A 20,691-nucleotide genomic window follows, 5' to 3' on the forward strand; every position below is an offset into this window, starting at 1 on the left:
TCCTGCTGGGTCTTCCAGGGTTAAAAGCTGATCTTCAGCCTTAGTCCATCATATCCTTGGAGTTCAAACAAAGAATCTATGGTGTTCTGCCAGGTTTACCGAACCAGTGGTGTCGTCATTACGGTTCATAACATTGAAATGCAGTTGATGCTGTCTTCCTAAAGGGAATCATATTTGATTTGATGAAAGATGCACAAGGTTATAAATTAGTCTTGGCAGGAAAGTTGGAGGGAGATATGGTCAGACTGTACAGGTGCAGGGCCTTCGGCCCCTTGAGTTCACTCCCACCCCTGTCAACACCCATTTATTTTCCTCCAGATTCTCCCATTCACCTGTACACTTGGGGTATGTGAGGCTGATGCACTAATCTCCCAACCTGCATGGCTTTGGGATGTGGGACAGAACCAGAGCAGCCAGAGGAAACCTTGAGCGGCCGGGGGGGGGGGGGGGGGGGGGAGCCTTGAGTGGCCGGGGGGGACCTTGAACATTTTTGACGGAGTTTTCAGAACATCAGAGAGTGGAGTGAGTTGGGTGACACTTCAATAAGAGTCCGCGGCGACCTTAACCAGTGATGGAGTTTTTAGAACATCGGAGAGTGGAATGAATTGGGTGGCACTCAATAAGAACCAGCAGTGAGGCGAGGGTCAACTCTTTCTTTTTCATAGAGATTCATTGAGTTAAACAGCATGGAAACCGGCTCTTCGGCTCAACTCATCCGTACGGAGCAAAGTGCCCTTCTGCAGTAATCCCGTTCGCCTGTGTCCAGCCAATATCCCTCTAAACCAGGGGTTCACGTGCCATGGACCCCAGGTTGGAACCCCTGCTTCTAGACCTTTCCTATCCATGTGCCAATCCAAGTGTCTTTTAGGTTGTACCCGCCTCAACTACTTCCTCTGGCAACTCGTTTCATATACCCACTGCCCTCTGTGTGAAAAGTAGCTCTTCAGTTCCCCTTTAAATGGTTCACCTCTCACCTTTCACCTTAAACTCTTGCCCTCTTGCTTTAGACGAGAAGACATAGAAGCAGAATTAGGCCATTCTGCCCATTGGGCTGCTCTGCCATTCCATCATGACTGATGTATTATCCCTCTCAACCCCATTCTCCTGACTTCTCCCTGTAACCTTTGATGCCTTTTCTAAACTTGAACCTCTCAACACTGGGGTTGACTCCCTACCTTGGGGAAAAGATTTGTGAAATCTAGCCTGTCTATGCCTCTACCCTAACACCCGTCTCATGACTTTGACAGCCTCTATAAAGACACCCCTCTATCCCCTTCGCTCAAGGGAAAACTGACCCAGCCTATCCGATCTGACTCAAGCCCTCCAGTCCCAACAACATTCAGGTGAACTTTCCCAGCTTCTCTAGTCTAAACACAAGAGATTCTGCAGACGCTAGAAATCCAGAGCAACACACACAAAATGCTGGAGGAACAGCATTTTGTCAGGCAACGTGTATGGAGAGGAATAGATGGTTGGCGTTTTGGGCTGAAAACCTTCATCAGGATTGGAAAGAAAAGGGGAAGAAGCCAGAATAAGATGGTAAAATTAGGTGGGTGGGTAGGTATGTAGATGGAGGAATGGGGGTGGTGGGAAGCTGGGAGATGATAGGTGGAAAAGGTGAAGGGCTGAAGATGCAGGAATCTGATTGGAGAGAAGAGTGGACCACGGGAGAAACAGAAGGAGGCGAGGAGCCAGAGGGAGGTGATGGACAGGTGAGGTGAAGAGTAGAGGTAAGAGGAGAGCCAGAACAGGAAATGAAAAAAGGGAGAAGCGGGAGTGGGGGAAAGAAGTTACCAGAAGTTAGAGAAATCAAAGATCCTCACCATTCAGGGCATGCTATCGTCTCACACCTACCAATAGGTAGGAGGTACAGAAGCCTGAAGTTCTACAAAGCCAGGTTCAAAAACAGATACTTCCCTTCAGTCGTTCTGATTGTGAACCAACCTGCACAGTCAGTGCTAATCACTACCTCAATATACTGCAACACCATTTTGACCACTTCAAATTATAACAGACTCTTTTTCTGTTCTAATTGTGGTCTTTCTTGTATAATGTTGTATAATTTATGATTGTTTTGTGTCGTTTTTGTCTATGACACTGCTGCAAGTAAGTTTTTCTTTGCACCCATGCACAGGTGTACTTGTGCAGATAAACTTGACCTCGACCTCGCAGTTAAAGAAGATGCAGTATGATGTGATGCAGGTGCATCGGGGTAGATTGCAAAATCAAGAGGCCCGAGTAATGCTGCATGGGTGGTGTAGTGGTTAGCGTAAAGCTATTACAGAGCCAGCGAACAACAGTCGGGGTTCAAACCCCGTACTGTCTGCGAGGCGTTTGTACATTCTCCCTGTGAGAGTGAGTTTCCTCCTGTGCCCCGGTTCCCTCCCACATTCAGGACGTACGGGTTAGGGTTAGTAACTGATGGGCATGCTGTGTTGGCTCCAGAAACATGGCAACACTAGTGGGCTGCCAACACATCTTTTGACTATGTTGGTCGTTTGATGCCAAGTGACACATTTTACTGTATGGTGACAAAAAAAACTAATCTTTAAATTATTAGCCCCGTAAAATGTATTATACAGCTTAAACATTGTACCTCACTGCTTAGTAAGCCTGAATTACTTAAGTTCAAAGTGCAAATTTCAGCACAAAAAGGATGCGTGTATGAGGAGGATTCGATGACCCTGGACCTGTACTTGCTGGATTTTATAAGAGTGAAGGGAGATCTCATTGCAACATATCATATATTGAAAGGCCTAGACAGATTGGGCATGGAGAGGATGTTTCCTGAAGGTGGGGAAATCTAGAACTACAGGGCACAGCCTCAGAATGAAAGGACATGCCTTCAGAACAGACACGAGGAGGAATTTCTTTAGCCGGTCTGGTGAATCTATGGAATTCATTACCGCAAATGGATGTAGAGGCCAGATCATTGGGTATGTTTAAAGTGGAGGTTGCTAGGTTCTTTATTAGTCAGGGCATCAAAGGTTATGGGAAGAAGACAGGAGAATGGGGTTGAGAAGCAGAATATATAAGCCATGATGGAATGACAGTTATGACTCGATGGAATGAATGGTCTGGTTCTGCTGCTGTGTCTTATTGTCTAAATCACTAAGCAAGGAGACCCCAGATTAGGAATGCCTGATCTAAATTTATTATCAAAGTACATACTGGATATGACAGTATATGCTACCTTGAGATTCACTGTTTCATGAGTTCAGAACTGCTCCTTCCCTGCGCTGATGTTCCGGGTCCTGGTGTGCACAGAGAGCAGCAATGTGGCAGTACACATCACTTAATGAAAGCAATTTAAACAGCTTACAATTTCTATTGCTCGGGAGCTAATTTATAAATTACAGTAAACTGGGAACTGTGTGACGCCTCAGCTATTACAATGCAAATGGCATTCTGCCCAGCAGCAATGTAACAAACTGGTTTTCTCCATCCCATCTGCGGTGTGAATCTAAATGATGGAAAAATAATGTAGATTGCTTTACCGAAGGGAAGGTGCTGATCCAAGGGCCTTTTTCATTATTTATGTTCATTTGCTTAATTGGTTTTGATATTGTTTTATTATTGTCACGCGTACCAAGTTATAATGAAACATAAACACGAGGAAGTCTGCAGATGCTGGAAATCCAAAGCAACACACACACACACACACACACACACACACACACACACACACACACACCCCCTCACACTCACACACTCACACACTCACACACTCACTCTCACTCTCACTCTCTCTCACTCTCTCCCTCACTCTCTCACACTCTCACACTCTCTTTCTCGCTCTCTCTTACACACTCTCACTCTCACTCTCTCCTGGAGGGACTCAGCACCCATGGGAATGAACAAACAGTCGACTGAGTGGACTGAAACACTTCTTTGGGACAGGAAAGGAAGCGGGAGGAGAAGGAGGAGAGTTAGAAGGTGACTGGTGAAGCCAGGCGGGTAGGAAAGGTAAACGGCTGGAGATGAAGGAATCTGATGGGAGAGGAGAGTGGACCATTAGAGAAAGAGAAGGAAGACGGGCACCATGGGGAGGTGATAGGAAGGGGAGAGGAGGCAAGAGGCAAGAGGCAAGAGGCTAGAGTGTGGATTTGAAGAAGAGGAGAGGGGGAGGGAATTTTTTTTACCAGAAGGAGAAGTCGACACTCCTGCCATCAGGTTGAAGGCTACCCAGGTAGAATCTACATTGTTGCTCCTCCACCCTGAGGGTGGCCTCATCATGGCACCAGAAGATGTTGCGATAGCAATGGAAATTTCAATGTTTGGCCACTGGTGGATGGACTGGAGGTGCTTGACAGTAGAGGCCTTGGATTAGTAGAGGCATGGCTTAGCTTTCTTGGCCGTGAGATCAATGTGGTTGGACCATCCAGTAATTCCTGCTCCCCTTGCCCCTCTCTCTGCACTCTCTAACCCGTTGCACCCTCTGTTAACTCATCTCACCTCCTCATACTCCGCTTACCTGTCCTCCACTCATCTCTATGACCTGCCACTATTTTGTGAGACTCTCATTACTCCTTTGTGTAGGAAATTCCCTACCTATTTGTTTGACTCCCTCCCCATCCACTTTGTGGGTCTCCTGCCCATTCATGTAACCATCTCTGCCAGCCCTACCCTACCCCACCCAAACCATCACAACCACACCACCATTCCTCTCTCTCCACCCTTGATAAGGGCCAACAGCCGTGAACGCATCTCACCCAGCCATCCTGTACCTTGGGTTTCTGGGGCCTGATAGGCTGTTCCTGTTGCCTTTTATTTATTGACTGATTGGCGTGCAGCACAGAATAGGCCCTTCTGGCCCTTCGAGTCACGCCAACCAGCAATCCCCCAATTTAATCCTCGCCTGATCACAGGACAATTTACAATGACCAATTAACCTACCAACCGGTATGTCTTTGGACTGTGGGAGGAAACTAGAGCACCTGGAGGAAACCCACACGAGGATGATGTACAAACTCCTTACGGGTAACACCGGGAGTGGAACCTGGATCGCCTGCACTGTAAAGCATTGTGCTGACCACTACGCTACCGTGCCCCCTCCCCCCCGAAAAAGGATCTTGCTGCCTTACAGAGGGCCAGCACTAGCCAATATGGATACCAGCTGAGTCCCTGGGCACCAGACAACCTGTATCACGTGGGTGATAATGAGTGAATAATGGAGTATTAGTCTCTGGGACAGAGGTTGTTGCTAGGCAACAGAGAGGCTGGGATGTAGCATATTGTTTGCAGTATTGCTCTCGGTCATTTAGCTCTGTGGAGAAAATCTAATCACTTACAGAAACAGAATCCTGGCCTGCAACTTAATCACTGATCAACAATTTTGTGCTGTGCACTGGCATACTGTGTCCCAGTAGTCACTATCGTAAACCACAGAGACCCTGAAAGTGTGTCCACAGCCACCGAGGCAAGTGCAGCCAGTCCAGGAGCCCGACGGCTGCAAGGCAGCAGCTTCTGAACCTGGCAGTGAGCACCCAGGACCCCTGCACCATCTGCTCGATGGTAACAGCAAAAAGAGAGGGGTCTGGAGCAACAGGCAATCCACTGGAGGAGCTTAGCAGGCTGAGTAGCATCTGTGGTGGCGGAGAAGAATTGTCAATGCTTCAAATCGAAGCCCTGCACTTGGGTAGAATTAACATCATAAAGTAAAACAATGTGGGAACAGGCCCTTTGGGCCTTCTCCTCTGTGCAGACCCAGTGCTCACCTGAGCTCGTTCCATTGGCTTATGTTTTATTTATTTATTTATTGAGATACAGCGTGGAGCCGGCCCTTCGAGCGTTCCGCCCAGCAGTCCCCCGATTTAATGCCAGTCTAATCACAGAACAACTTACATTTACAAATTAATCTACCAACCGGTATGTCTTTAGATTGTGGGAGGAAACTGGAGTACTGGGGAGAGAGAACTTACAAAGCCCTTACAGGCAGCGGTAGGAATTGAATCCGGGTCGCTGGTTTTGTAAAGCGTTGTGCTAACCACTACGCTACCATGTGCCTCAATTTGATCCATATCCTTCTACAAACATTTGTAAATCTGTCCAGCCACTGTAACAGTACCTGCCTCTAACACTTTCTCTGGTAGCCTGATACACACACCCACCACTCTGAGTGTGAAAAACCTATCCCTGGCTGCTCTTACTCTCTAGTCTTTGACTCCCTTGCTCTGGGGGGGGCGGGGAGGGCTAATCTAGGCACAGTGCTGTAGTAATGTCATGTAATGCACGGTACTGCTGCTGCAAAAAATATCAAATTTCATGACATATGTGAGTGATGATAAACCTGATCCTGATATGGGTCTCTTTGTGGACTGAGATTGGGAAGGGGGCAGGGAGAGGGTATTCAGGGTTAGGAAAAGGGGAAGAGAGAGGGGAGGGAGTTGGGAGCACAGAGACATTCTGTAATGATCAATAAACCAAATGTTTGGAATCAAATGATGTTGCCTGGCCTACCAGGGCCAAGTGTGTCTATGTCTGCGCCTGCACCAGCCCCGCCCTGGCACTCCTTCACTGCCACCTGTCCCACACCCCTCTCACGGTGCTCCACCCTCACCAATCCCAACATCCTTTGCTCCTGCCAGATTTACAAACCCGCTGTTCACTGTATGTTGACAAATACAGTAACGTGCAAAAGCCTCAGGTATCCTAGCTGTATATACATACCTAAGACTTTTGCACGGTACCGTATGTCCCTTATAGTTTTATAGAGATCAGCCTCCTGTACATCAGGGAAAAGGTACTGGACTGAGGGCTCTGGCCCTTCATTCCTGGTAACATACTTGTGAAGCAGCACGGTTGTGTTGTGGTTAACATAATGCTTTACAACACCTGCGATCTCAATCTGGGTTCAATTCTGCCGCTGTCTCTACGGAATTTCTACGTTTTCGCCGTGAACACATGGGTTTCCTCCGGGTGCTCTGGGCTCCGCCATATGTTAAGGACGTACGGGTTAGGGTTAATAAATTAGGGCATGGTATGTTGGCACCAGAAGTGTGGTGACACTTGCTCCCCAGAACATCCTCAGACTGTGTTGGTTGTTGATGGAGATGACGCACTTCACTGTGTGTTTCAGTGTTTCGATGTACAGGTGAGAAGTAAATCCAATATATCTACAACCTTCCCAACCGTAATCATGTCCTCCATATAACTGGGTGAACACAATTGTACACAACTGATTGAGGTTCAGTTCCTGCTGCTGTCTGTCCGGAGTTTGTACGTTCTCCTCGTGACCACATAGGTGTCCTCTGGGTCCTTCGGTTTCCTCCTACAGTCCAAAGACGTAGGGATTGGTTGTTTGATTGGTCAAATGGGTGTTATTGGGTGGTGCAGGCTCATTGTGCCAGAATGGCCTATTACCATGCTTTATCTATCAATTAAATGTAATTAAATACACAAAATATGGTGTCACTGCCTCCTTGTACAACTGTAACGTCACATCCCAACTCCGGGACTCAATGCCCCAACTGACGAAGGCAAGCATGCCAGGTGATCTTCTTCACCACACTGTCTGCCTGTGTACTGGCCTTGGAGGCAGTTCAGACAAGCTTCCTTGGGTTAAAATCTGTAAGAAAACTGATTTAAAAATTGTAGGGAGCTATTGGAAATCTGAAATACCAGCAGAAAATCTTGAAAGCAGTTCAGGCATCATCTGTAGAAAGAGAAAGAGTTAACAATGCAACTTGGAGATGTCAGATTCCTGGCATGAATGGTTTGCCCTGCAGAGGAGGGTAATGAAGGCTGCTCCTACACTCTCTGATATTTACTGGGATGAGCGGTGACCTCACTGAATTGTGCAAGTTTTCCCAGGGTCAGTTGTTAGGAAGCTAGATGCGAAGCAGATGATTTTCTTGGTAGGGGAAGAGGGGGAAGGAAATTTTTTACTGGAAGAAGAAATTGATATTTATGCCATCGGGCTGGGGGCTACCCAGATGGAATATGAAGTGTCGCTTCTCCACCTTAAGGGTGGCTTCATCAGGGCACAAGAGAAGCCCATGGACAGACGTCGGAATGGGAATCGGAATTAAAATGTTTGGCCACTGAGAAGCATCCTATCCCGATCCTTCACAGCTTTCTGTGGCAACTGCCCTGCCCAAGGCAGCATGAAACTGCAGAGCTGACAACACATCCTAGTCCATCATGCTGAGCAACCTCCCCAGCACTGATTCTATTTACACTTCCCACTGCCTCGGGAAAGCAGCCAATTTAAACAATAATCCCACCCACCCTGTTTGTTCTCCCTTCTCCCACTTCCTGTCGGGCAAAAGATACAAACACTTGACAGCGCGTACGATCAGGCCCAAGGGTGGCTTCTGTTACACCAGTGGTTCCCAACCTGGGGTCCATGGACTCCTTGCTTAATGGTATTGGTATGGCATGATAAAAGTTGGCACCCCCTGTACTGCATTGCTATCTGACTCTTGAAAGGGTATCTCATCTGCTAAAGACCAATTCTTGATCCCCTAATGTACTTTGCCGTGGCCTTTGCAATTTATCTGCCTGCCTGCACTGCACTTTCCCTGTAGCTGTAACTCTGTGTAGAGTCATAGAGAAGTGCAGCACATTTACAGGCCCTTCAGCCCATCTACTCGATGCCAAACCATTTAACCTGCCTACTCCCATTGACCTTCACTGGGACTATAGCCCTCTATACCCCTAATATCCATGTACCCATCCAAACTTTTATTAAACGTTGAAATCGAGCTCAAATGCACCACTTGCACTGACAGCTTGTTCCACACTCTCACAACTCTCTGAATAAAGATGCTTCCCCTCGTATTCCTCTTAAACTTTTCACTTTTCACCTTTCACCCTTAACCCATGATATCTGGTTGTAGTCCCACCCAACCTCAGTGGAAAAGGCCTGCTTGCATTTACCCTATCTACACTCTTCATGGTTTTATATAGCTCTATCAAATCTCCTCTCAATCTTCGACATTCTGAAGAACACAGTCCTCGCCTATTCAGTCTTCCATATAACTTGGGACCTGCAGACCTGGCAACATCCTTGTAAATTTTCTCTGTACTCTTTCAACCTTGTTTACATCTTTCCAGTAGGGAGGTGACCAGAACTGCACACAGTACTCTGAATTAGGCCTCATCAATGTCTTAATATAATGTCCCATCTCCTGTACGCAGCACTTTAATTTACGAAGGCCAATATGCCTAAATCTTTCTTTACAACATTATTTACCTGTATTCTGTTTTTTTCCCTACCTCAGTGTACTTATTCATGGAATGATCTGTCTGGATGGCACACAAAAAAAAAACTTTCCACTGTGCTTCGTTTGACAGCAATAATACCAAAATAAAGATTTTTTTTTTATTTATTTAGTGACGCAACGAGGATTAGGCCTTTCTGGCCCTTTGAGACATGCAGTCTTAGCAATCCCCAACTACCTCGATTAGCCCTAACCTAATCACGGGACAATTTTTACAATGACCATTTAACCTAGTTCAATGTCTTTGAACAATGGGAGAAACTAGAAGTGCCTGAGGAAAACCCACGCATTCCACGGGGAGGACATACAGAGACTCCTTACAGAACAGTGCTGGAATTGAACTCAGATGTACCAAGCTGCAATGGCATTGCACTAACCGCTACCTTGCCATGACGCCCCTCTTGTGCAACACACACAAAATGCTAGAGGAGCTCAGCAAGCCAGGCAGCCTCTATAGAAGAACTCGGGTTGAAGGGGCAACGGCTCATATTACATCTGAATTGCCTCCAGCCTGATAGCATGAGCATCAATTTCTCCAACCTCTGGTAATTTTCCCCCTCTCCCCTTACGCCTTCTCTTTTTCCATTCCATATTATGGCTTCTGTCTTGCCCCCTCTCCTCACCTGCCAATCACCTCCCTCCTTTCTTTTTCTCCAATGGTCCACTCTCCTCTCCTAACAGGTTCGTTCTTCTTCAGTCCTCTTTTTTTGCCTATCCACTCACATCTTCTTACTTCATACCCCACCCAACTTTCCCCTCATCTGGTTTCACCTATGACCTGCCAGCTTGTACTCTTTTCCCTCTCTCACCACCTTATTCTGGCGTCTTCCTCCATCCTTTCCAGTTCTGGTGTAGGGTCTCAGCCTGAAACATTGAATGGGTGCTGCCTGACCTGCTGAGTTCCTCCAGCGTTTTGTGTGTGGTGCTCAACGCTTACTTATTGAGATATAGCGCAGAGTTGGCCCTTTCAGTCCTTCGAGCCGTGTCACCCAGGAGCCCCCGATTTCACCTTATAGCCCAATCACGGGAGGATTTACAGTGGCCAGTTAACCTTCCAACCGGTACATCCTTGGAGTGTCGGAGGAAATCCACATGGTCAAGGGGAGAATGCAAAAACTCCATGCAACATTCACAAAATGCTGGAGGAACTCAGCAGGTCTGCCAGCATCTCTGGAAATGAATAAACAGTCAAAGTTTTGGGCCGAGACCCTTCTTGAACCCACTCCAGTTTCAGCACATCCTTTCAAAGATAAGGGACCCAAAACTGCTCACAATGCTACAAGTGATTCTTCCCTAGTGCTTTATAAAGCTTCAACATTGAGTCCTTGCTTTTATGTTCTAGTTCTTTTGAAATGAATGCTAACTTTTCTAGTTGCCTTCTGTTGGTTTTTAAAAGCTTCCCAATCTTCTTACTTCCAACTAATCTTTACAACTAATATGCTTTGGCTTTTATGTTGGCTTTGACTTCTCTTGCTTGCCATGGTTATCTCATTTTTCCTTTAGAATACCTCTTCCCCTTTGGGATGTACATGTCCAGTGCCTTCAGAAGTGCTTTCAGAAATTCCAGCCATTGCTGCTCTATCGTCATTCCTGCCAGTGTTCTTTTCCAATCAGTTTTGGCCAGCTCCTCTCTACTGCCTCTGTAATACCCTTTTCTCCACTGTAATACCAATACATCTAACTTTAGCTTCTCCTTCTCAGGTTTCAGGATGAATTTGATCATGTTATGATCACTTGCCCCTCAGGGTTCTTGTACCTTTTACCTTAGCTTGCTAATTAATTCTGGTCCATTGCACAACATCCAATCCAGAATTGCTGATCCTCTATTGGACTCAACCACCAGCTTCTCAAAAAAAGTCACCTCATAGGTACTCTAGAAATTCCCTCTGTAATCCAGCACCAACCTGATTTTCCTGATTCACCTGCATATTGAAGTTCCCCCCATGACTATTGTAACATTGCCCTTTTGGCATACATTTTCTATCTCCCATTGCAATTTGTAGTCCACATCCTACAAATACATATACAGTATTTGTATACAACTCCCATCTGGGTCTTTTTACCCTTGCCGTTCCTTCGCTCTTTCCACAATGATTCAACACCTTCCGAACCTATGTCACCTCTTTCTAATGATTTGATTTCATTTTTTACGAACAGAGAAAAACCGCCCCCTCTGCTTTCTTGCCTATCCGTTCGATACAATGTGTATCCTTGGACATTAAGCTCCCAGCAATAATCTTTCTGCTGTGATTCTGTGATGCCTACAGCATAATACCTCCCAATCTGCGACTGTGCTGCAAGTTCATCTACCTTGTTCCGTATACTGCGTCTTCAGATACAAAACCACCCGTCCTGTGTTCACCCTTTTCAATTTTGTCGCATCATACTCAAACTGTTGATTCCTAACTTTGAGGTCTTACCAACATCTGGTTCCATAACCTCTCCACTAACTGTTCTGGCACTCTGGTTCCCATTCCACTCCAGTTCAGGTGCAAATCGTCCCTTTTGTACAGGTCCCACCTTCCCTGGAAGAGAGCCCAATGATCCAAAAATCTTATGCCTTCCCTCGCTCCAACAACAACTCCTTAGCCACGTATTAAACTGTATACTCTTCCGAGTTCTGGCTTCACAAGCACGTGGCACAGGTAACAATCCTGAGATCACAACCCTGGAGGTCCTCCCCTTTAACTTAAGCACCTAACTCCCTGAACTCCCTATGCAGAACCTCATCACTCGTCCTGCCCATGTCATTGGACCTACATGGACTATGACTTCTGGCTGTTCACCCCCCACTTGAGAATGCTGAGGACTCGACACGAGATATCCCAGACCCTGGCACCTGGGAGGCAACATCGCATTCAGGAATCTTGTTCTCGCCCACAGAGCCTCCTGTCTGTTCCCCTAACTAATGAACCCCTTATCACCACAGCTTGCCTCTTCTTCCCCCTTCCCCTCTGAGTCACAGAGACAGACTCAGTGCCAGAGACCTGACCACTGTGACCTTCCTCTGTAGCTCATCTTCACCCCCCTGAAAATATCCAAAGTTGAGGGTCCTGTTGTTGAGGGTGATGGCCACAAGGGTACTCTGTACTGGCTCTTTAACCCCTTTCCCCTTCCTGACTCAGCCAGTTTCCTGTGTCCTGCACCTTGGGTTTAACTTACTCTTTATATGTCCTATCTGTCACCCCTTCAGCCTCCCGAATGATCGGGAGTTCGTCCAGCTGCAGCTGGATGCACTTCTCGCAGTTGTGGATATTGGAGGTCTCCCTGCCTTCCCACATCCCGCAAGAGGAGCATTCCACTATCCCGCTTGTCATCTCTGCCTAGCTGAGCAGATGTAAAGAAAAGAAGGAAAAAAAAACGAGCTTTTCTTTCCCTGAGTGAAGTCTCTCCTTGCTGAAGCCTTGAAGAGCGAAAACCTTAAGGTCACCGTTCTATGTCCACTCAGACGACGGCCACTGAGATGATGGCCACTGTACTTGCCCCTGCCTTCCATTAACTAGCTCTTAGTAATTAGTCCCAAACGGCAATTGGCCACTGGTCAAAGCTCTGTGGCACTGCCGCGGATTCTCCTGTCTTTTATCCTAGTTTTAAATGGTCATATGGTCAACTGATGGGCTCTGTTTTTCTTATGATCTTAAAGGCTGTACCAGTGCAAGGTATTGTTGCCGAGGTTTGATGTCGCCAGGTGCCATGAACAGTAACAGCCTCTTGTCCACCCTGACGCAGGTCACCAATTGAAGTGTGAGTACAGTGCACACAAGGAAGGCGTGATCAAGGAGGAAATGGTGATCACCAGCGAGATCAAGGACAACGCCTCAGTGAAGGTGACGTTCCAGGCCAGAGTGCTGGGTAAGTGTGCTTTTGGGGGCGGCGGGGAGGGAGTCCCCTTGCTTCTCCCTGAATTTGGACATCCTGGGTGTCACTTGGTGCACTTTTTTTTTGAAGTGGTTCTCCAGCTGTGAAAGGAAAAGTTAGTGTTGATTAACAATACATACAAAATGCTGGAGGAGCTCTGCAAGACGTTGGGCCCAAAACATTAACTGTTTTTTCCAGCCACAGATGCTGCCTGACTCGCTAAGTTCCGCCGCCATTTTGCATCAAGTTCACTGACGTATGTCATGAAATTTGTTGTTTTGCAGCAGCGGTACATTGCTGTACATAAAGATTACCACAGATTGCAACTAATTTTTTTTTAAATAGCGCAAAAAGATAAAGGTATATTCATGGGCTCATGGGCTCATTCAGAAATCGGACAGTAGACGGGAAGATGCTGTTCAGGCTCCTGTGCCCTCCTCCATGATGAGGTAATGAAAAGAGGGCATGTCTGGATGGTGAGGGTCGATCATGGTGAATACTACCTTCTGGAGACCCGTCGTAAATTGGGAGACCCAATACTTCAAGCATCTTCGCTCCATCGGCCAAAAGCAGAACTTTCCGCTGGCCAAAAATTTTAGTTCCCATTCCGTTTCCTGTTTTGGCATATCAGTCCATGGCCTTACGGTGGAGGAGCAACACCTTGTCTTCTGTCTGGGTAGCCTCCAACCTGATGGCAAAAATATTGATTTCTCCTTCTGGTAAAGAAAAAATTCCCTCCCCCTCCGCTCTTCTCCTATTCCCCACTTCTGCCTATCACCTCCTCCAGGTCCCTTCCTCCTTCCCTTTCTCTCATGGTCCACTCTCCTCTCCTATCAGATTCCTTTTTCCCCAGCCCTTTACTACTCCTCCCCAGCTGGCTTCACTTACCATTTTCTAGAAATCCTTCTCCCACCTCCCCCCCCCCCACCTTTTTATTCCGATGTCTTCTCCCTTCCTTCCCAGTCTTGAAGTAGGGTCTTGCCCTGAAACGCTGACTGTTTATTCATTTCCATAGATGCCCACCTGACCTGCTGAGTTCCTCCAGCATTTTGTGCATGTTGTTTCTTGACTTTGACTTTACTCGTTCTGGGTTGCAAATGGCTATTGTAAAATCTGAACTAAATGCTTGAAAGAACGCCATGGTAACCTCGTGATTAGAGTCAGAATCAGATTTAATATCACTGGCATACGTCATGGAATTTGATAACTTTGTGGCAGCAATGCAATGAAATACATGATAAATAAATATAGAGAAAAATCCTAAGTTACGAGGGCTGATTGATAAGTTCGTGGCCTAAGGTAGAAGGAGTCCATTTTAGAAAACCTAGCACATTTATTTTTCAACACAGTCCCCTCCTACATTTACACACTTAGTCCAGCAGTCGTGGAGCATACGGATCCCTTCTTTGTAGAAGTCGGCGTCTTGGACCTCCAGAAAGTGGTCCACAGCAGGGGTGATTGATAAGTTTGTGGCCTACAGTAAAAGGAGGTGAGTTAAACAGCTGTCGTTACGTGCACATGCAGGTCAACTCTTTGAGTGATTATGCAGGAAGTTTGAAGTTAATAACTCATCTCCTTCTACCTTAGGCCACAAACTTATCAATCACCCCTGCTGTGGACCACTTTCTGGAGGTCCAAGATGCCGACTTCTACAAAGAAGGGACCTGTGTGCTCCACGACCGCTGGACTAAGTGTGTAAATGTAGGAGGAGGACTATGTTGAAAAATAAATGTGCTAGGTTTTCTAAAGTTGACTCCTATCTTAGGCCACGAACTTATCAACCACCCCTTGTATATTAACTATATGTCTATTAAGTAGTTAAGTTAAAAGAAGTAATGCAAAATATCAGAAATAAAATGTAGTGAGGTAGTGTTTATGGGTTCAATGTCAATTTCGGAATGGAATGGCAGTGGGGAAGAAGCTGTTCCTGAATCGCTGCTTTTTGCACCTCCTTCCCGACAGTAACAGTGTGAGGAGGGCCTGTCCTGGGTGGTGGCAATCCTGAATGATGGATGCTGCCTTCCTAAGGCACCACTCCTTGAAGATGTCGTGGATACTACAGAGGCTGGTACCCATGATGGAGATGACTAATTTTACAGGTTTCTGCAACTTACTTCGATCTTGTACAGGAGCCCCCCTAACCCCCCCTCCCTCCCGTGCCAGACGATGATGCCCCCAGTCAGAATGCTTTCCATGGTACCTCTGTCGAAGTTTGAATGTCCTAGCTGACAAACCAAACCTCCTTAAACTCCTAGTGAAGTATAGCCACTATCTTGCCTTTTAGACAGCCGCATCAATATGTTGGGTGCAGGTAAGGTCCTCAGAGATAGTGACACCCAGGAACTAGAAATTGCTCAATCTCTCCATAATCGTGAGACCATAATTAGATCCTATCGCAATGTGGGGTGTTCTAGGGTTTCGAGTTCCATTCCTGTGCCATCTCTAAGGAGTTTGTATGTTCTCCCCATGAACTATGTAGGTTTCCTCCTTCAGTCCAAAGACATACTGGTTAGTTGGTTAATTGGTCATCGTAAATGATTAGGCCAGTGTTAAATAAGTGGGTTGCTGGGGGCGGGGGGGTGGGGGGGGTTGCTGCTTGTTGGGCCAAAAAGGCCTGAATGCTCTGTATCTGTAAATAAATAAATTAAATAAAATCCCAAGTTTCAGTTACGAAGGGACAAGTGTTTGCATTGTTTCAACTCTTCGAGTGATACTGTCCCGTCACCACATAACCCATGTGATTTATAGAACTGTTTCCACTTGCCAGTTGCCGCGGTTGCAGTCGTGCAGAATGTAGAGTTTAGTTCACAGCTGTTTCACCGCCTTATTCTAACCCATCTATGCACTATTTTTCATAGCGTGTGGTGTCTCAATGGTTTGTGATAGAGCTGCTGGAATTCAGATGGCTGTGGATGCCAAATTATTGGGTATATTAACAGTGAAGGGTGATAGGCTTTTAATCAGTAAAGGAGAAGGTAGGGGAATGGGGTTGAGAGCTACAGAAATGTTAATGGAAGCTCCAAAGACCTTTGGCCCAGGGCAGAGGATTCTGACTTTTCGGCAAACTGTGGCACCCGCAAATCACCCCCTCCCCCACTCGCCCGCCCAGTCAGGGTCATGCGAAGCCATGGGAGCAGGTGGTGGATGGTCATATGAGCGGCTGGTGCTTATCACAAGTCCTGGTTATGTGACCACTGATATCAGGCAGACAATCTCTGATGATGATTAATAACGGCTGGGGTCACCCGTCTTGTAAAGACACTGCCCAGAAGAAGGCAATGGCAAGCCACTTCTGTAGAAATAATTGCCAAGAACAATCATGGTCATGAGACCATGATCGCCCACATCATAGAACATGGCACATGATGACGATGATTGCAATGTACTGCTACCGCAACACAACATATTTCGCAACATGTGCCAGTGATATAAAACCTGATTCCGAAACTGGCCTTTCAGTCCACCACGTCTGTGCCAACCAGGATGCCCATCTAACTAAGTCCCATTTTCCTATGTTTGGCCCATAACTTCTTAACATTTCCTGTCCATGTTCCTACCCAAATGTCCTTTACATGTATGAAGTGTCAGGGAGGGGTAGCACCTCTGGTGGGGGAACATGTCGCGTCCTTTTCAGGGCGGTTAGTCCACCTTTGGTCCCCACCTGGCATTCAGCTCTCACCTGTGGCTCCCCGTAGCTGTTTGCATGCGACAGTGGCCACACCCCGGGCAACGACTTCGACAAGCCGGCTAAACCAGGTGAGGGTAGCCGGCGGGTCTCAAACCCTCGGTGAGATAGGGAGTTGTCTATCCCAGCATGTGAAGACAGACTCCAGCAGATTGGGTGGATGAGACCAATGGGAGGTCCAACGGTCAAGAAGGCGGTCTCTGCAAGCGTCATGGAACGTGTAGAGCAGGACAAGACACAGAAGACGTCCTGGTCAATCACTGCGCCTAGTCCCATGTCCAGCCGTCTAGACTCTGTCTTGCCACTGGATCCAGAGGGGAATTGGGAAGAGAGAGTAAGGCTGACGCTGTGCAACTCCCCCTCACTTAAATCCAAATCAAGTGCTGGTCTTGACACCAACATGGTGTTGAGGTCTTCATCGACGACGACGATGGACGAACAACGTGTGAAAGACGTGGCCTTTCTCTGAGTGCACCGGTTTCTCCCACATTCCAGAGATATACCGGTTAGTAGGTGAATTGGTCATTGTAAATTGCCCTGAGATTAGGCTGGGATTACATAGCTGGGTTGCTGGGCAATGTGGTTTATTGGGCCGAAGGGCCACTCTAACTCCAAATAATATAAAATTACTGTATCTGCCTCGACCACTTCCTCTGGCAGCTCAATCCACATTGCGTGCAGTTGCCTCTCACCTTGAGTTTTTGATTCCCTTTCCCTGGGATAATGACTGTGTGTGTTTTCCCGCTATGATTTTATTCTTTAAGATCAGCCCTCAGTCTCCTTCACTCCAAGGAACAAAGACCAACTCAGATCCTCAAGCAATCTGGAAATAATTCGGAAAATATGAAGCTTGGGTTGGTTGGTTTGAGTTGTTCTCTGATCTTGGCAATTTACTTGCAATCATTTCATCACCATATAAGGCAACATTGTTAATTATGTTGTGTCCTCCGAGTGCTTGGTCGCTACCCATAAACATCGAGAGAGGCACAGATTCAATTGTGCATCTGTGAAAGTCATGGTGCAAATAAACACTCGGCATGCAAGAGAATTCCTAGAAGTGTGATTTCTGCGAACCATTCAGTTAACAGACAAGTAGGCTTCAATCCTATTTACATACAAAGGTTCACCACAAAATTCAGCGTCAGAAGTTTGCAAAGGAACACTTAAACAAGCCTGATGCATTTTGGAAGCAAGTCATGTGGACTGATGAAGTTAAAATAGAACTTTTTGGCTGCAATGAGCAAAAGTATGTTTTGAGAAAAAAGGATGCAGAATTTCATGAAAAGAACACCTCTCCAACTGTTAAGCACGGGGGTGGATCGATCATGCTTTGGGCTTGTGTTGCAGCCAGTGGCACGGGGAACATTTCACTGGTAGAGGGAAGAATGAATTCAATTAAATACCTGCAAATTCTGGAAGCAAACATCACATCGTCTGTAAAAAAAAAGCTGAAGATGAAAAGAGGATGGCTTCTACAACAGGATAATGATCCTAAACACACCTCAAAATCCACAATGGACTACCTCAAGAGGTGCAAGCTGAAGGTTTTGCCATGGCCCTCACAGTCCCCCAACCTAAACATCATCGAGAATCTGTGGATAGAGCTCAAAAGAGCAGTGCATGCAAGACAGCCCAAGAATCTCACAGAACTAGAAGCCTTTTGCAAGGGAGAATGGGTGAAAATCCCCCAAACAAGAATTGAAAGACCCTTAGCTGGCTACAGAAAGCGTTTACAAGCTGTGATATTGCCAAAGGGGGTGTTACTAAGTACTGACCATGCAGAGTGCCCAAACTTTTGCTTCGGGCCCTTTACCTTTTTTGTTATTTTGAAACTGTAAAAGATGGAAATTAAAAAAGTAATTTTGCTTTAGATATTAAAGAAATGTGTCATCTTTAACTTTATTTCTTTTGGAAATCAGGTCACCTTTTACTCGCTTAGCTATTCACAGTAACAGAAATTTTGACCAGAGGTGCCTAAACCTTTGCGTGCCACTGTATGAGCCAATGCAGGCAAACTTCCAGACAACGCATGAAGTTCACCACACAACCAATCAGCTATGAGATTTCATCCCCACGTCACAACTTGAGTTTTCAGAAATGACGACCGATCAGCTGATTGAAAAGTATATAAAGGCCAAGAATTCAGAGGACACACCACAATTAGCAGTGCGCTCCTTGTATGGTGATGAAACGTTTGCAAGTAAATTGCCAAGGTTGGAGAACAACTCAACCCAAGCATTCCTGTAAATCTTTTTTGTCATCTTTCCAGCTTAATGCTATGTTTGGTTAATCTGTAGCAGATTAACCAAAACCTCGAGTTCTTTGGTTCTATGGTGCCAGAGAGCCAAAAGTTTAGAGTGGGATTTTCAAAAGACCTAGGTGACTGCAGGCACATATTTACTCAGAGGAAAATCTGGAACGTGTAAGAAGCTAGGAGAGTCTTCTAGAAGAGTAGGCATCCCAGGGCCTTGTGAAGCTGGAAGAGGTGATCAAGGGAAGAAAGAGCAAAATTATATTAGGAAGTTGGAAAATGAATATGAGAATTTTAAAATCGAGCTGTTGAATTGGAAATGCTCGCAGTTGGAATGAGTTAGGAGATCGGGCACGTTCAGGGAAATTTGGATGGGCTTGAGTGTTTGAGAGGGTAAAAAACCCCAAGTGAATGTCTCAGACAAAGGGGAATGCTGGAGACATGAGATGGGGGACAGGGGTGAGAAGTAGAAGAGGTTAGAGGTTCTTGAGATAGTTTGAACCTGAAACATGGATCCTCTGTGTCCCACTCCCATCAGAAAGGAGACTACATAACATCCACGCTAGGACCACCGGACTCAAAAAGTTACTTTCCCCAAGCAGTAAGGCTGATCATCAACACCTCCACCCCATTACACCCCCACCACTACGAGTACAGGTTTCCCTCTCCATCCGAAGGTAGAGCGTTCCTATGAAATGGTTCGTAAGCCGGAAGGTCGTAAAGCGAAGAAGCAGTTACCATTTATTTATATGGGAAAAATTTGTGAGCGTTCGCAGACCCAAAAATAGCCTCCCAAATCATGCCAAATAACACACAAAACCTAAAATAACAGTAACATATAGTAAAAGCAGGAATGATATGATAAATACACAGCCTATATAAAGTAGAAATACTTCTCTACAATTGTTGCCTGCACTGTTCTCTGTAGCGAAAATCTCACGCAAACGCTCTCGGCAGAAAATCTCACGCAAGCGCTGTTGGCAAAAACACGCTCTCCAGTAACCTTTAAACTATGGAGCTGCCAAATCATACCAAATAACACATAAAAATACACAGCCAATATAAAGTAGAAATAATGTATGTACAGTGTAGTATCACTTACCAGAATTGGGACAGCGCCGAGCACACTGATGATGGTGTGTTAGGCTGAGTTGTCGGAGGCTGGGGTGGTGCAGTGGCCCCCACCCTCCGGGCAGTGAACCGATACCGATCCGTGAAGCATGCAGGGGTACAGCGGTAGCCGGGACACATCCAGCACATCTTTAAAAAAAAAGCCGAAATAAACAAGCTAATTAATTAGGTGCCACCGGGCACGTAATTCTCGGTCCAGATCAGAGGCAATGCAATCGGCAATCACCTCTGATCTGGGCCAACATTTACATGCCGGGCGACACCTAATTAATTAGCTTATTTATTTTGGCTTTTTTTCTTAAAGATGTGCTGGGTGCCTCCCGGCTACCGCTGCACTCTCTGGGAATCGGTACCTTTCCGCAGCCTGGGGGTTGGGGTGGTGGGACACAGGGGTGTCATCTCATCGTCAATCAGGGCAGGCAGGCCATCTTCTTCTATGTCTGCCCGCCTCGATGTCGAAGATCGAGGTTCGTCGTCTGCTGAAGGCTTGCTTGACTGCTTATCCTCGCGCATTTTTCTATCATACAGTTCTTTGTAAGAAC

The 20,691-nt window shown here is 46.3% G+C and overlaps 1 protein-coding gene across 3 annotated transcripts in view; it reads left to right on the top strand.

Annotated features, from left to right (window-relative positions):
• Positions 1-20,691, top strand: part of adissp (adipose secreted signaling protein) — a 122,819-nt gene that overhangs the window by 72,869 nt on the left and 29,259 nt on the right. For all 3 annotated transcript variants that reach the window (XM_072256741.1, XM_072256743.1, XM_072256742.1), the window contains exon 4: positions 12,954-13,076. In XM_072256741.1, coding sequence (XP_072112842.1) covers positions 12,954-13,076 — 123 coding nt within the window. The remainder of the gene's footprint in view (positions 1-12,953; positions 13,077-20,691) is intronic.

The sequence above is a fragment of the Mobula birostris genome, chromosome 4, assembly GCF_030028105.1.
Source record: "Mobula birostris isolate sMobBir1 chromosome 4, sMobBir1.hap1, whole genome shotgun sequence".
NCBI classification, from domain to species: Eukaryota; Metazoa; Chordata; class Chondrichthyes; order Myliobatiformes; family Myliobatidae; genus Mobula; species Mobula birostris.